Raw genomic sequence first — 18,093 nt, forward strand, 5'->3', positions numbered from 1 at the left:
TAATACAGATACGAATCACGCTCAAGATTGTTTATGTGGTTAGTAATTTGCATGTTTTCCTCTAATTTCGTCTGATAAAGCTGATTGCTAATACTGTCTTGTGTTCTAGGTCGATGTACACAAATATTCTTTGTAGTTGAAAACTCGGTTAACACTTTAATCAAATTCATGTGACTTCTTCGTTCTCGATGCATACATTCTGATCAAAATGTATTTAAACAGAATTTGTAAACATCTAGTCTTGAAGTTAATGTTTCTTTTTCGCAGTTCTACAAAGTAGGCTCTTCATGATATGCACCTACACCTACTTTTCTGTCACATTTTAAGCATAATTTTCGGTATCGCTAAAGGCACTTCATTTTTTTTAAAGTGCATTTCGAAAAATGCATAAGCATATATTTATAAAGTTTTTTCCTACCCAAGTTATTTCAGTACCTTGGCTGTATATTTTACCCAATTTGGTATTTGGAATTCTTACAAAGTTTGTTGATAATTCCATTATTTTATTTATTTATTTATTTATTTCAGTCAGGCCATTTACTGGAGTACTAAGGAACCAAATGGGCCCAAACTATGTACTGAATACACATTCGTCGATATATATTTCTTTTTTTTCTTCTTCATTACAGCTCCATTTTTATTGGCACAACAATCTCATTTTATGTAATTGGACCATTTTAATGTCGAAATTAGGCGAAACAACAAAATTATGTCTACATTATACGTATCAAAAAGCTCTACGTTCTGTTGTTAAGATAATGAAATGGTGTAACTAGACAAGACTAGCACTTCAAATACACTTCTTATGATTGTATACAAATCATTTCCTTTCTTGTGCTTATTCATATCGATATCATTAGCTCTTTTGGCTTTGAAGCTGGGGGAAGGTGAGTTACATGAAATCAAGTCCACTGAGCAAAGGAGTTACATTCGTGTTTCGCTAAAAATTGCAGAATTTGCACAATTATTCGCTTGTTTGTCATACTGTATCTCGGAAGATACGAATATTTCTAAAGAGAAATTTTCGTTAGTGGTTTGCCTTATGTGGAATATAAAGTACAGTACTCTGGTGATCCAAAAAAAAAAAAAAAACAATGTGTATCACTCCGGTTTGGTTAGCCCTTTACGACGAATCTACCAAAGACTGCAGCAAGATTACATGTATGTTGTTTTACGAACCCTCCACATACCATTGTGTGTTGGTATTATATGACCGGAAACCTTACTTTTGGATTTCATTCGCCATTTCTACTTTTCTTTTGTTTCTTTCATTTTAAGATATCTCCTTGATTTTAACTTTAGCATTAAATTCAGCATTAAATTTTAGTAACTTATCTTTATTTAAAAATCGATAATTGTTAAACTTGAAAGCTGTTTTGGTTTCTAACTACATGTATAAATAGTAATAATAATCAATCAAAAAACTTTCTGCTTCGGAACTACAGTGACAGCATTTTTACTTTATTCATTTACTCCGCGATACACTGGGGATGGGGGGGGGGGGGGGACAGTGTATCGCGATTCAACTTAAACCGAAGTTCGAATTCGTATTTTCCATTTTAAAGTATATAGAACCGATGAAATATATTACATTTTTTAAATAATATTCAATCTTTAATAAAATAGAGAGAGAGAGAGAGAGAGAGAGAGAGAGAGAATTATACTTACCCTTTCTTAATAAGTTGAAACATTCCCATTCTTCCGACTGTCATTGTCTTGTCCACCCAACCATTTTCAGAAATGAGTTTATCAATTCCTCTCCTATTATGAAAAAAAAATGATTGAATACATTAAAATAAATTGATTGAATACATAGACTTTTAGTTTAATACTGAAATAAATAATATCCTGCGGTTAGATAATTATTACATTGAAAACGAAACCATGTGATCTGAAGTAGGTACATGAGAGACGATAACATGCTGTTTACGAGAATTCAACGTGTTGTCGGTTTACTTGTTTTTATGAAGGAAAGTTACGAAATTCAGTTGAATGCCTAGGAATAAAGCGTATGATAACTTAGTAGGCTCACAAACGCGTTTTGGAAAAGCATTTCCTATGGGCTTCTAAACGACATTCATACGGTAATGTCGTTTAGAAGCCCATAGGAAATGTACCGTAGTTCTTAATATACACATTAATATAAATAATATACGTCACCGATTGGTGTAGTTTAATTTTTGCTCACATTATAACATGCCCGAAGAAATACTCTCTTTAATCTGAAATGTGTTACTGTTTAGAGACGTTATGAATTTCTCTTCTTTGCATGGGATTTTTCGAATGAGTCATCCTGAAGTCATGTAATGAGGTAAGACTGCAGTTTTTCTATTTAGTTAAACCACAGGATATTAAATAATGATGTTTTGTTTTTTTCTTTTACAACAGAATCATATTTCACATTATTTATAGTAATGAGCTCCTATGGGGACTTTCTCAATGAACTGCAAGTAATGTTTTTTAACAGTTTATTTTTAGCACACGTACTACATTTTAAGAAGAATGCGATATTTCTAAAGAAAGTTGGAGCAAATAAGAGTTGGCCATGAAAACCAAGCTTCTGAGAAAGTAGTACAGGTTAAGAGATTTGGAGAGATTTCCTTAATTAAGTTGCATCTGGCTACATACTAAACTGCTCATTTCGCACTGCTATCATTAACAGTAATGCAATCCGCTATTAATCAAAATTCTGTTAATGTAATTGTTTTTTATTATTGGAATATCTATGACTAGGTTCCAATTTCGGTTCCATTTCATCCTCGCTGTTAGAAGGTTGAAATCACCTGTTGTCAAAATTCAATAACAGCATCTTGTGTTTAAAAAAATATGGATTTTATACTATATTTAGTTGACATATTAAAGCATAGGCATAACCTCGAGACTTATTTTTGTTAATCTTCTCATACACACGACAGGTAAAATTGCATAAATTAGAGTAATCTCGGTTATAAGCTAGAAAATGGAAAGGGAGGAGGATATCCGTTGATTCTTTTTTTATTGAAGTCTTTTGAGGTCACTAAGATAGGGAATTGAGGACGTGAAATGAAAGGCCAGGATAAATTAGATGATTCTGTGAACTCTGCAATGTGACCGAGAAAGGTGGAAAGTTAATCCTTATGGTCTATTGCTTATTAAGACAGTGCAGATAATTCTTCATTTAACAAATGAGATGTTCCTGAAAAGTAGTTTTGTAAGCAAAATCACAAGAGTCGCAGTAGGGATTCTTATGCAACCACTTTTTTAATGAAAACGAAAATGAGTTTTCCATTAGATTAAAAACGTATTATCAGAATGATTTAATTCAAACTTTGAGAATGCATTGTACTGACCTTTTTTTTTTTTTAAGTCTATTGTGTTAAAGCTCTGTAAATAAATAAAATGCATATATTATAATATACGCACTCATTGGATATTTATAAAGAAATAATAAATTATTTCATGTGTGTGTGCGCGCGCGCTCAAAAGTGTTTTTCATATCACTCTCGTCTCAGAAGTTTGTAAACCGTACTACCGTTTGTGGGCTAGTGATTTTTTTCTCATCTTTTTATTAGTTACACATTTTTTTGTATTTTTACGTGGTCCAGAAACTCTGCTCTAGAAACCAAACATGGAACGCTTTTCAAGCCACTTCAGTCCTCCAATAAGCGAGGCGTTGATATCACACCGGGCGATGAGATTCATATAATTTGAGATTCATATAATCTAAAATTCATTATTTTTGATAGCAGTGATTTATGGCTAGTTTCTATAAAGAGGTTATTCGAAATTAGAGGACCCCTATTACAAAAATGATAACTCGGTTGAAGAATGCATATAGTAATGTCTGATTAGCAGTCTTCGCTTTGAACTGGATCAGAGTTATTCATACCATTTTCGCCCTTTGTAATCCAAATGTAAAAAAAAAAAAGTAAGGAGATGAACAACTAAGAAAATACAAAGTTTTCGCAGTTTTAGCAACATTTGAACCTAGAGCCATTGTACTATTGATAAATAATTGTTTTGATTAACAAGAAATGGTATGATTAAAACCAAATTGAGAAGAGTATAGAAATTATAATAGAGATTCTAAGTAACAAATGCCTAAATCGCACTATTTTATTATATATTATGTATGCTTTTAACTTTTTGAGGGCATCACAAACACCGTGCTCTTCATCAGGACTCGAGCCTACGGCATTTATTAGAGAATCAGGACTGACCGACAAGACCAGACGAATAGCTGCTTATAGAGTGCAGTTAACAGCGATCCCGTGACCGATCTCGCGTGACGCAGCAATGGGACATGTCTTAAGGTTAAAAACCTACGATATGTGCAACTATCTCGCCGCAAGTCGTTTATGCCATTATTATTATTTTTATCTTTATTTAATATTTTATGCTTGTTCTCCTTTCATTGCGCTGTGAAAAAATATATCCTTACGTAGGACTGGCATTGGTTAAATTCATAAATGAAGGAATATATGTACTAAATGTGAGTCGTATGGAACGAAATTACCAATTTGGTATCTCGAATAAATGTACTGAATTTAATTCTTTTTACCATGATGGAAACTACCCTACATATATACGGATGATATGCAACGAATTCTTCCATATTTAAATAAGTTATGTTTGTAAACATAAGTAGATACTGAAAAGTAAATACCTGTCTGGTTGGCCAAGCGGATAAGCATATACCTATAATAAATTTAGTTTAATCCTTTATCCAAGTGTAAGCAAACAAAGTTTGCGCCTGAAAATATCTTCAGGACTGAGGTAAGGTAGTGCAACACCAGGATAATCCGACCAAAGGTGGACCAAGCTCTCATCACTCCTTGTCTCAGTATCTCCCATATTGCACTAACTTACTTCAGTCCTGAAGATATTTTCAGGCGCAAACTTTGTTTACTTACACTTGAATAAAGGATTAAACTAAATTTATTATATTATCGTTTAACCAAGTGCAAAATGAACTTCCAGCATCTTTCTCTAAATCCAGAGTAATTCAATAATAAAGTGGTATACCTGTTAATAACTCCTATAGGTATATATGACCTGTCCTATTGCTTCTGCCTTAATATCTCCACGTTTGGGTCTGCCTCCCATGCTGGATATATATGAGAGGCTCTCCTTGGGGTAGGTTTTTGCCTGTCTCTGAGTAGAGCCACCGCTGAGATTATGGCTCTATCTGGTGGTGGGGTGAGCCTGCCATTGGGTAAAGCCAATGCTGATAAGTTCTTCTTGGTGAGGGGTGAACCTGTCACTGAGTGGAACAAAGCTGAGTTGGGCGATCTTTCGGGATCGTCTAATTTTTAGAAAGGTCTTTACTTAAATACACCTCAATAAAGGTCGAAACCGGTCTGGGTAGTGGCCCTTCGCTTAATGCATAGCAGTAGACATGTCCGCAAGGAGATGTGTTTTGCATTATGGGAGATACTGAGACAAGGATGATGAGAGCTTGGTCCACCTTTGCTCGGATTTTCCTGGTGTTGCACTACCTTACCCTAGTCCTGAAGATATTTTCAGGTGCAAACTTTGTTTGCTTACACTTGGATAAAGGGTTAAACTAAATTTATTATAGTCTAACCAAGTGCAAAATAAACTTCCAGCAAGCATATACTTCCCCCCTACTTTCTTATTTGAAATTTGAAGTATTTTGAAAAAAAGCTCCTGTTTAGTCTATGGAAAAATGGCATTTCAACTTAGCTAAAGCGCCTAGTCTATTGTTATGGAGCTGTAATAGGTTTCCAGTGGTTAGTATTTTCTTTTGTCAGCTCTGATGATTTTGAATAATTCTAATATTAATGTTGTCATCATAAACTGGCTGTTTGTTTTGTGTTTTTAGTTTAGTTTACTTTTTTAAAACAAGTATTGGTATTTAAATTGGAATTTAAAGGATCATTTTTTCATCTTAGTTCAATAGTGGATCTCAGCTATGTCCCTGTGTATGGATTGCAGGTAGTTTAAGGATCTTTATCGAATTTGGTTAGTATCATATCATTATACGTGATATCTGATGTGATATATTCATTTATATACAATGACGGATAAAATTGGGTGTGATGTTGCACTAAGTAAAAATGTAGCAAGAAACTTTAACACATTTACCATTTTTACTTGTAGTTTTCTTATGTTTTTAAACAACAGCTAAACTAATCAGAAATGAAGATTCTAAAGTGATAACGTATAATTTTTGACACAGAATGTCTACACCAGGGGTCGCCAAACTTCTTTGACCGTCGACCCTTCAAGAGTTTCTTGACTTTTTATCGACCCCCCTCTATTTTACTATTACGTAATTATAATAGGACAAGCAAAAAAGACGCTCATGTGAGTTTTTAGATTGTTTATTTTATAGTTACAGTGTTTATTATATGTATAATATGGTATATATTATTATATTGGCTTAACGTCAAAGGGATACGTTTTTGTTTTTGACGTCCTTCTTAACATTACATATTTGATAGGAGAGATAAATAATATGTAAAATATAAAATTTAATTTAGATAACAAAATAACAATAATACAATCTTCCTTATATATATGAAAATAAAACTTAAATAAAAGAGCCAGTGAGCTTCGCTTCGCTTCGCTTAAATAATGATGTAACATTATTTAAATGAAGGAGATATTAAATCCCACATAAGGCATGAAACTCTTTGATTCCGATTTTGAGTTTCTTATTAGGCTTTGTGGGATTTAATATCCCCTTCATTTAAATAATGAAAATAAGACTTTTATTAACTTTATATATATACAATTTACTAACGTTGTCAATGTGAAGGGTGCGCTTCGTGACTCTTGACAAGATTAGAAATGTTGAGTTCAAAATTAGTAAGTTTCAGCCTTAAATCGCCACGGAATTCTATGTCTAGCTTATTTCTTTGTTTTATTAAAATGGAATTAACATGACTGAAACCAGCTTCAATCATGTACGCGCCGGCCGGGCGGGAACCACCAATTGGTAAATACGTCATTTTGGCCTACTTGATTGGCCTCCGCAACTATTTCCATGACCCTGCTCCATCTTACAGGTCCTATTCATGTCACTGTTCCCACGATTCACTCTTAATTGCGTTGTCATTCAGGATGGAGGTAATCCAACTTAACCGAATTAAATATTACTAATACAATGATGTCTTACATTTTTCTATCGACCCCCAATCGACTCCTAACAATGTTATATCGACTCCTGGATATCGACCACTTTGGCGACCACTGGTTTACACGAAGAAGTCCAAAGGGAATTCTTCGTGTAAACTTATTCAAGGGAAGAAGTGACTATATTAGAAATAAATAAAAATAAATCCTCTAACTTCTTTTACTCCTCAAAACTAACAGAAACTTCTAGAAACAGGAAATCGATAGCTAAGTTCATGGCCACCGGTAATTTGTAGACTTTTTGGGTGAAGAGAGTGTGCAGACAAGTGCATCATCTTGTGTTCCTAACCTAACCTGAATTATTATTTGAAATAGTGCAAGATCAACTGTCGGTTTTTTTTTTTTAGTGGTCGAATTCAATGCCACGCTTTTGGCAGAAATCCCCCACACCTCCTTGGACGGAAGATTGAATAATTCGGAAACCATCTGAAAAGAGGCTGAGAAAAGTTACTGTAATCGGTGTATAAAATAGAACCATAATGTTTCTTTTAGCGTTCCGCAGACGTTATAGAAGCGAAGCGGTACTCCCTTTTGTCGAAGAAGACATTTCTATGAATGCATGCTTCAACAAATAAAAAATATTCTTATTTGGAGAACCAGGAGGTCGCACATAATCGTGCAGAACTTTGCACGGACTCGGTGCATAATTAACAATTGTAAAACTGAAGCTTCCATTGAAATTTGATTTGTCATAACTAAGTAAAATGTAATGGTTGCTGAGCATTCAAGATAATTCGAATGCTTTAAATGCAGTGTGATACCAATTCATGATTAATAATATTCACTAACCATTATATAATAAATATAAATAAAATATATGTTCGGATTTTAAAGAAGAAATTTGATAAATAACACGATTTAGATCACGAATTTACAAAGTATCCACTGTCAATCTCTTCTGGAGATTGAATCCTGTGTATTATTTCATTTCTGACAGTTTCCATCGAACATTTTACACAGAACCCTCGCCTTTTTTTCTTTATGTACCTTCGTGTAATAACAACTCAATTTTCCTGTTTCTGAGCATCCACTCTCTCTAGTATTTTTTTTTAATGAAATCCTCTTCAAATATTCAAAAACTGAATATTAATTTTCGTTTCTTTACAATATATTTTAATTATTGTAAAGAATGATGTCACAATGTAGACATCATTCTTCTCTCTAACTCACTATTGATAAAAAATTATCACATGATTTTACCATTCTTAATGTTTGCATTCATTGCTAACACAATTCTTTTCATATCATGCCTCAGAAAATGAAATGTCTCAACTGAAATCACCTCTCGCCACTATTACACTAATCTCCTTTACTCGAGTTTTCGGTAACATCAGAGCTTCAGTTAAATCTTGAATCATTATCGCTGATACCGTTGTTTGATTATATTGCCATTTTTCCCACCTTCTACTTGCTGAATTCACGTACACTGTATGTTACTTTCTTTTTTCTTTTATACCTCCCATTATTTTCTTTCGGTCTCGTTTGTTTCTGTTCCCCCCCCCTCTCTCTCTCTCATTATTTAGTACCTCGTTTCAGATTTCTGAACTCGAATTTCTGTGCTGCACTATCTCCATTTCATACACAAGCATTATTTAATTTTTTTTTTGATATGCACGGAATATAATGCTCAATCAATATTTAAAAAAGTACTTACTTATTGATGGCCAGTAAAAAGAGAAAGTGTGGTGCCATCAGCTTAAACAATGGATGAGAAGGCGAAAGATTCCTATGGCAAGCTATCACGACTCCTTCCATTAAAAGATGAGTAAAACCTACATGTATATGAAAATTCATTGTATATAAATGAATTAAAGTTATGATGTTGATATATTAATATAATATAATTCATATTATATTAAAACAACATTAATATAATATTTTTGACGAAGGTTATTATGTTAGTATTCAAAGTAATAATAAAACATCTCAGCTCATTTTTCAGCTGGACATTTTTATCAAGCAAGCTTTGTTAAGCTATGCAAATACATAAATAAATGTAAATTAGAATCAAAATGGCTTCAGCAGTAATGGATTTAACGAGCGGCCGTAACTTTCGAAATCGCTCCTGTTGGATTTTGATTTATGAATCCTAAACATTGAATTTTATGGCCCCCATACAGGCTGAATAATATATAATCCCATAACCACCTAGATCTTATTTTTGAAATCTTCTACCCGCTGATAGGTAGAGATATTATTCAGCGGAACGATTATTGGCTTACGCAAAGTGATACAGTTCTTTCAGTTTCTGCCAGCAAAGGCTTTCTTGAATATGGGAGCGAAACGTTTTTTAGTGGATTTCTTTATGTATTGCCAATGATTCTTTCACCCTAGGAAAATTCTATGGGATTTGTTTCTAACCAAGTGATAACTATTTTATTGAGATGTCAGATGTATTTCAAGTTTACGTAAGTTTTATAATCCAGAAAAACTCATCAGGAAATCATAAATTGATTACTGAAGATCATCTTTAATGCATGGGAATGAGAAATGTTATGATTCAATTTTTCCCTCACCATTGCTTGGATTTAGGATGAAAACTTACAAGCTTATTTATCTTTGGATAATTTAGCTAATTATATATATTAAATGCTATTTATCTAATATCTTTAACAGTTTAAGGGAACAAACGAAATTGCAAGTGCATTTCATTTGCTAACTTACACTGTTAACATGACTTTTCCCAACATTCTAATGAGCATATTCTTCATCTATGGATGTGTAAATTTTTGCAAGAGGTTCACTAAGTGATTGGATTTTAGCTCAGTTGACGATAGAACATAGATTGTACATCACATCCATCCACTGTGCTGGGCAAAAGTAGCAATTTGCCGGGATGTGAGAATTCTGTAAGAGCATCCACATTTTCTTTCTTTCTTTTTTTTTTATAGTTTCGAAACACCTAGGATTAAAACAGAGGCTAAATAATAACACTTGTGATGAATCAATATAAAATGCACCATGAGTGTTATCATTTAGCCTCTGCTTTAATCCTACGTGTTTCGAAATTATAGCATGGTAGATTTGGGAAAAATAAAGTAATAAATGAATTAATGATTTTTTTATTGCTGATTACATCTTTCGTTAAAGATGCACTTCTGAATAAGTAGGCAATTACCACACATACACATACGCGCGCGCGTTATATAGACTCTAGAAACATTGGCGTGGATTTCGATAAGGTTAATTCTTTGTACTTGGTTGACAGGGAGAGGTGCATTTTTCCAATAATACCTCTGGTTTCCGCGAAACTCACAGGATATGCAAAAGGAAGAGTAGAAAAGATAATGTCACCAGATAAAATAGCCTGCTAAGAAAGAAAATATCGGATCATATTTTATTGATATCATATTAGCTTAACTGGCATATGTTTGGAAATATATATTTTAAAATATCTATTTGTTAGAACTGTTCGAACTCAAAGATAGTGTGCAAACATTTCAAATAAATGTTTACACACTATCTTTGAGTTCGAACATGGTGTATAAACATTTATTTGAAATGTTGTTACTAATATACTGTTTGTTGTTTAGTTCCAATGTCTTTAGTCTTTCGAATGCGCTTTCTAAGGAAGGAGATGCACATGAAGAAACATCTGATATGTTAAGTACGACAACCCATTGTAGCAACAGTGTTTTCTTTCTTTCTTTCTCCCCTTTTCTCTTTCTCCTCTTTTCTTTTCTCCCCCTTTCTCTAAGAAACTGTATAGTGCCGCGTCATTGTTTCGCATGATTCACATTTCTAATAGAAATAGTTATCTTGGCTCGTTTATTTATATTCTCTCAATGGCGAATATTCATACAATCGAAGACACACTGAATAGAATCTAGAATTTGTCCAGAATTATAACTGAAATTCCTGATATTTAATTCCCGATGAATTCTTTTCCACTGTGTGGTCTGCAGTCACCTTTCGGTGACAGATAAACCTTCCTGATATAAAGGGAGTTATTTCCTCTGGCGTAACGTAACTTCCGCATTTGTTTTAGCATTCCACCCTTCAATGTTTACAAGCTGTATTTGATTACACATTTTAGATTATCGAAGGTGGAGAAACGAAACTACGAACAGAAACTACGGTGGACAATTTTTCACTGCTGGTTATTCTTTGTGACAATTTCTACTGACTTTCGCCCTGTATTTAGGTGCATTCGTAAAACGTGTGAACACTTAATTAGATCAGTTTCTCTCTGTTACATACATATGCAATTACTCCGCTCTGACCAGGTTTAATTGAATTTTAGAATTTGGGAGATTACTAAAATTTCTTAAGATATAAATAACTGCTTTTCGTGGGAAATTTTTTAAAAAAGAAAACGATTAGGAACGGTAGTAATGGTAATGAGTAAGCTGGCTGGTCTTCTGCACATAAGCCCAAAACGGTTTAATAACTGTGTAAATAACTTCGAGAATGAATGCATCAAAACTCCATCTATACCATTAAGAGACAGATTTGCTTTAAAAAAAGAAAAAGAAATAAATGGTTTTCTAACATTAACAAAGAGCCAAAAATTAATTTACATACAAAAGGCGCTCTTAATTGGATAATTAACTATCATATAATGCTTGCGCAGTCAATTACTTTGAGTTACATTATGCAGGATTCGTTGCTTGGGGGGGGGAATCTTTGTCTATACAATAGCGTGACTTAGTTTTTGACTCCCTCGGCAAATTCATAGCTACTCTACGAATTTGCACTTTTAGATGTAAGAAACATCCAATTTTAGTATTTCTGTATCTCCACGTATGCTCCCACCAATACCCGGACAAATTTGAGGAGAGTACTCGACTCGATCTCTCACAAAGTGTTTTATAGCATGTCCAGCGTGACCATTTAAATGGTGATTATTCGCTTGCAGCTCAGCCACAATCGTTATCATCCTTTAGTACATGAGATCTTTATGTAGATACGCAAAATGATATCTAAAGAGATCAAAGCACGTGGCGATCTAGAAGTACCCATGGGATCCTCTCTAATACTCCATTCCGTTGGGAATCTGCTCATTTAGAAAGATTTTCACTGGATTGGTATAATGTGATGGGGCTGTTTCATGCTGGAGGAAGTAGCCAATAATTTTGCAGTATGTTCAGGTGTGACTTCCTCAAAGAAGAATGTCACAGTCAAATCCGAACCACGCTCTTGTCCTATTACGGCGTATAGTTTTATTCGCACCCTAAAATTCGACAGTTGTGTCTCACCAGAAATGTGAACTCAAAAAGAATATCGTGGAAAAATGCATCGTCCTCGCCTCATCCACTGCGATAATATTTGCAGTTGCAAACGCTTCATTTAAGTTTGTCAGTTGCTTGTACCTTCAGAACCAACTCAACTATGCAAGCTCCCTAAACCAGAGTGTTTTGTGCCTTTACAGTGAATCGTGCTATGCATGTTTTGCAATTTGTCTGACGAACGGATTTACATGGACACCCATTGATAAGCTTTTCGTCCCCCCCCCCCAACTCGATTTGCTCCACTGCCTAGTTATCACTTCCTTACTTCCCCAACACCCTAACAACTGTTGACGACGTACGTTTATCATAAGGTATCTAAACAGATACTGTCTGTATACTTTTCAGTTTCTTTTACACAGCAAATGGAAACTTGAACTCACCAAGCTAGAAACGACTCTGTACTTCCATATTCGTGGAATTATTTCTGGAAAATTATCTCTGAAGTTTTAATGTCGTCATGAAATCAGATTAATCTAAATGTTACCATGTTTCCAAAACATTTTATTAAACATGTGTAATGATAAATATGAGTATATATAAAAATACCTAAATGTGTGCAGGACTGATGATATATAGCATCAGCATTGTTGAAATAGATTTTAGCCATCAACCAAGTATATTGTGGATCGCTGGGTAAAAACACCTGAAAAGAAACAATATATATATATTCAAGAAATTGGTAGTCATATTAAATTAATATGAAAAACTACCTAATCAAATTGTAATAATGACTACATGTCAGCGCAGACATATTATTACATCTGTTTTTAACTAGGTTACTGAATCAACTGACTGAAAGAATATCTTAATAAAACAGAAGCTTCAAAAAGTTAGAGCACCTGGGATTTATCTATTTCTGAGTAGACCGTTATGCACTTAGCCGTGAGATATGAAGTTTACTGCGTTGCTAGTTCAGAATTAAGAATGATAGTTTAACAGTAATATTCGAGATGCATTTATTCTGTCATCCTTATCGACGTTATCTGGATTCGTAATAATGTCTAAAATCAACTTAATGATTAATTAAAGCAGTTGTTAAAATTTTCCTGATAATTTTTAGCAAATACAGAGAAAGGTTAAATTTTATATATATTTTCCATATCTTTTTTCTGTCGATAACAGATTTTCGATTATGTCCTAAAAAAAAAAAAAGAGAATCTTGTTTAAGAGATTTAGATTAAGATTCATTTTGTAGATAAGAAAATATAATAATAATGCATGTGATCTTTAATTATTAAGAAATACTGATGTAGTGTCATTAATTCATAAAATACTGCTTCTTAAATCGCACTCATGTTATTACTTTTTTTTAAAAAAAAAGTAATAATATGAGTTAAATATTTAGTGTACCAAAATGTAGAAATATTCTTCAGTAACATGTGAGAGATACTTTCTTGGAAAGTAAATTACAATTACAATTTATAATAGACTTTAAATGTTTATGATTACTTAATTAAATTTTAAACAACCCATCTATGTAATTTTTTTTTCTCTGAGAAACAACGGAGATATGTTCCCAAAAAGTTCAAGCTTGTCTATGGCATTTTAAAATTAAAAGATAAAAATCTTTCATTTTTTTAAAAATAATCCTTTAATTTTTTTTAGTTGGAAAGAACTGGGTTCAAATCCCATCTAGGATATGAAAATTATTTATAAAAGCTTTTCAGGTGAATGAATTAGCTGGTCTGATAAGAAGGTAGACGGATTTTTCATCTGAAAAAACAGACAGGTGGGCCAAAAGAACACGCGCAGTTAACAGCTAGAAATGATGATTTCAGAGTTTAGTTGCTTCGGTTGCAATTCCCAACATTAATCGAATTTTATGGAAATCGTGTTAATGCTTATAGTAATGTTTTTGCTTCTTTTCAAATCTCATGCCCCTCTCCTTATTTTTTTTACTTGGGGAAACTCTTTTCATTAATTTTTTAATGAAAATAGGAAACATTCATAGGAAACAATTCTGGACAGTCATTTTCAGCACGACTCAGCATGCCTATTGGTAAAATGTCACTCGAACATTTTACCAATAGGCATGCTGAGTCGAACATTAATAATAAACTACAGATTATTATTATAAACAGACAAACTAAACCATAACAGTTAATTTGTGTGATATTTATTATGTAATGGATGCATGTTTCTTACATTTGGAAATATTTATCGACATTTATGCTGAATTGTTATTCACTGTTCTGTGTCGGGAATGGAATTTAAAATAATTTACGGGCGTTATTTTGTAAAATGACAATTTGTCAAATGTTTAGGAGACAAATACTTTTTCCCGGTAGAATTTGCCTTGTTAAATTCTTAACTAGGACAAGGAAACGTCGTATACTTGCATTCTGTGCATTACTTTTGACATGTTCACTATCTTGAGGAACTCTGTCGTTATGGTCATAATTATTCTCTCCACATAACTTTATTCTTTCTCATAGAAAATAAAATGGGCAAGGGAATAAAAGAATTGCTTCATGCATGAATTGCTACCGTATCACTACATCAGTAGTCTGTCTATTAATAAGGGCGTGTTAGGTTTCCACCGAAGGCAACCTCTAGTAATCTTTTTCTCCACATATTTTCTGCATTTCGTAATTTTCTCATAGACACTGCTAGAAAATTTTACTAAAAAAAAAAAAGCTTCTGGATAAGTTTCATCATAATGCATAATAGTGGCACAATATTTCATGGAATAATTGCGACATTGACGATGTTCGACTACACGGTAGTGAACACTGGCAATTAGAGAATCTCATTACGTCATATACTCCGTGCCTTCTCCATAGAATAAAGGAAGAGAGAGAGAGAGAGAGAGAGAGAGAGAGTGTGTGTGTGTGTGTGTGTGTGTGTGTGTGTGGAAACGTCCAAAACAATTTGTTAATTCCAGTTATGCATGTGTCCAATAGTTAGTTTTAAATGATACTTTTCTTTAATTATTTCATTTGCATAAAAAAATGCTGATAGCACAAGTCTTTGTAGCCTCGAGCTTGGGTTTGTGTCGCTGCATGATCAAAATTTAAATGAATTAAAGGCTATTGTTAAGTTCATGGTTCACTTTTGCAGAGAATATCACGTCTTAGGGCAATGTTTCCCGCAAGCATCACTTTTCTCACGTGCTAGTTTCAAATGCTAACGAAGTTAATATTTTGTTGGTGTATTCCTAGAATATGGGCTTCGATATATACTTCCCTCCCTTCCATTAAATGACGTTTCTTTTAGTTATGCCTGGAATTATGTGACATAATTCTAATATATGTATATATTAACAATATTGATTAAAAATAAGAGGTTACTGTACATATAAATTAAGAAATCAAACTATTCCTTCCTCTTGACGCGCGCACGCACGCACGCACACACACACACACACACACACACACACACACACACACACACACACACACACACACACACACACACACACACACACACACACACACACACACACACACACGTGGCTAAGGTGGGATTCTTTTTTAGCTACCTTTTTCCCTATAGCAATTACGAATATTTTTCCTCGTCTTCTTACAGGTTGTGCAAGCCACTTGTTCTTCAGGATAGATGTACAGGTGATTTTAGCATGAAAAGGCACTACTTTTGTTCCCGACGCAGTTCGCTAGTATAGAGACTCTTGACCTTCTTTGATGGCTTCTTGGGAATGTAGGCGTCTCTCCTAATGACCTCTCACTGTTTTTTTAAGGTCCTTTATTTGGGAAGAATATTAGCCGGTCTTCAGGAATAACGAGTTTTTCCAAATTTTTTAATACATTTTACAATATTGAGAAATTTGGATGAGATGCGTTCATGAACATCCTCTATTACTCGAGTAGGCTGACCAGAAGATAATTCGATAATTCTTTTTTTTCCGCTGTGGCTACTGATCACATCTAAGAATACGAAATAGTTAAATCTGATAAAGCAAAACTCAGAGGAATCAGCTTGTTACTTAAGAGAGCAGGTTCAATGGAGAATATCGGTTCTCAATGATAATTTATTTTAACTATTGATTGGATGCAGCATATTTTGGTTGAAATAACGAGAATGGCCATATTATACCATTTTACATATATATCTTCCTATATATCATTCTTGAATAATCTATTAAATGAATATGCAAGTAAAGATCGCCACAAAACTACTATACACGTGTACCAGGTTATATAACTTGAATGTTTGCCGTTAAAAGAAAAAAAAAGAGAGAGAAGATATCTTAGACCTTCGTCGCATTCCCGCCACCAACTCGCCCAGAACTAGTTGAATTAGCCTACTAATGGAAAAGAGTGAAACAAGATATTAAGTGACCTGACGAAGACTTTGAAATGATCAAAGTCGAAGCAATTTCAAAGGATTAATGCACAACTGTCCCTTTGAAACAGCTGAGATCTGCGAACGTGTTTTTCAGTTTCAGTGCTTGATAATTCTCAGTCGAAAATGACTTCGTATAAATAATAATGATTTATATTCGTTCTAATTGGGAATTTCAGTTTTAATGCGGTGCAAATTATAGAAATTCTGTTGCACTCCAATGACCGACTGTTACTATAAAGTTACTTACACAATTGTTTTTAGTTAGAAAGTGAAGTAAACTTACTGGATTATTTGGATGTTTTTCTTGAAACAACTGGATTGCTATGGGCATCAATTCCTTCTTTTTATTTAGGAAAAATAATGCCATAGGAGCGCAAAGCTGTAAAGAACAAAATACACGTCAAGAAAATTATTCAAATTTATTTGAATTTTGCAATATTTTTAAAATTTCAAAAATCCATACAATTAACGATTTCCAAATTTTAAATGGCATTGATCGATAATCTATATAATAGATTCGTATTATTACCGTGGGTGGACTAAGCGTTAGATACTCGATTTTACAGACCAAACATGTAACTTTTTCAAGCCGCTTCAGGTCTCCAGTAAACAATGTGGTATAAAAATAGTCTTATAGCAAGCGTTGAAATTCATCAGTCACTTAAATAAATTCATTAACATGCATGTCACAGCGGGATTCGTGGGAAATCACATTCTTCCTGTACTTACACGATGAGTCCTGAAAATTACTTATCATAATAAGTTTTATTTATCTATAATATATTAATAAATTAATTAATGTTATGGACAAGTAATTAAGATATATATAAAGAACATTAATGCATAAAATTAACGCAAGTATTTCTAATAATTCAATAATTTCAATTCAAGTCAGATTTGTCATTAACATCAATTTATGACATTTTTACATTTAAAGATATTTGGATTTGTGTTTCTGCACAAAGTTTCTCAAATCGTTAACTTGCCAACACACACACACACACACACACACACACACACACACACACACACACACACACACACACACACACACACACACACACACACACACACACACACACACACACACACAGCGCAGCACAGCACATCGGAGTTAATGCGCATAACTAGAATGGTAACTGTTAGTAAAACGAAGTTTAAATTTTTTTTTATAAAAGTCTTAAACCGAATAATACTCACCGAGATGTAAGTGGATGCAATTAATAAAACAGTGATTCTCAATAATTTTGTTGTATAACAGTTCAACAAAGTTCTGGAGTTGTCAAACATGCTTGGTAAACACCGTGTGACAACTCCTGATTTATGACATTTAATTTATACACTAATCGTTCTATTGGGGAATTAAGGTTTCAGATTCTTCCTCCTATATTCTCTGGTAAGGGGTAATTTTAAACAT

At 33.5% G+C, this 18,093-nt stretch overlaps 2 protein-coding genes across 6 annotated transcripts in view; one reads left to right on the plus strand and one right to left on the minus strand.

Moving 5' to 3' along the window:
• Window positions 1–18,093, minus strand: part of LOC150104703 (allene oxide synthase-lipoxygenase protein-like) — a 104,072-nt gene that overhangs the window by 42,125 nt on the left and 43,854 nt on the right. The window contains exons 6-9 of the mRNA XM_090395285.1: window positions 16,960–17,055; window positions 12,918–13,014; window positions 8,795–8,912; window positions 1,669–1,761 (exon numbers count right to left, since the gene is read on the minus strand). Of these exons, the coding sequence (XP_090251411.1) occupies window positions 1,669–1,761; window positions 8,795–8,912; window positions 12,918–13,014; window positions 16,960–17,055 (404 nt within the window). The remainder of the gene's footprint in view (window positions 1–1,668; window positions 1,762–8,794; window positions 8,913–12,917; window positions 13,015–16,959; window positions 17,056–18,093) is intronic.
• Window positions 1–18,093, plus strand: part of LOC150104704 (uncharacterized) — a 352,800-nt gene that overhangs the window by 26,937 nt on the left and 307,770 nt on the right. For 3 of the 5 annotated variants that reach the window (XM_090395289.1, XM_090395290.1, XM_090395288.1), the window contains exon 1: window positions 2,056–2,311. The gene's annotated coding sequence lies outside the window, so the exon portion shown is untranslated. Of the gene's footprint in view, window positions 1–2,055; window positions 2,312–5,894; window positions 5,965–18,093 lie in introns of those variants that run through there. The other 2 variants (XM_090395292.1, XM_090395291.1) reach the window with 2 other exon arrangements.

The sequence above is a fragment of the Typopeltis vanoorti genome, chromosome 7 (genome assembly GCF_054136105.1).
Source record: "Typopeltis vanoorti isolate ZY-2024b chromosome 7, IOZ_Tvanoo_1.0, whole genome shotgun sequence".
Classification (NCBI taxonomy): domain Eukaryota; kingdom Metazoa; phylum Arthropoda; class Arachnida; order Uropygi; family Thelyphonidae; genus Typopeltis; species Typopeltis vanoorti.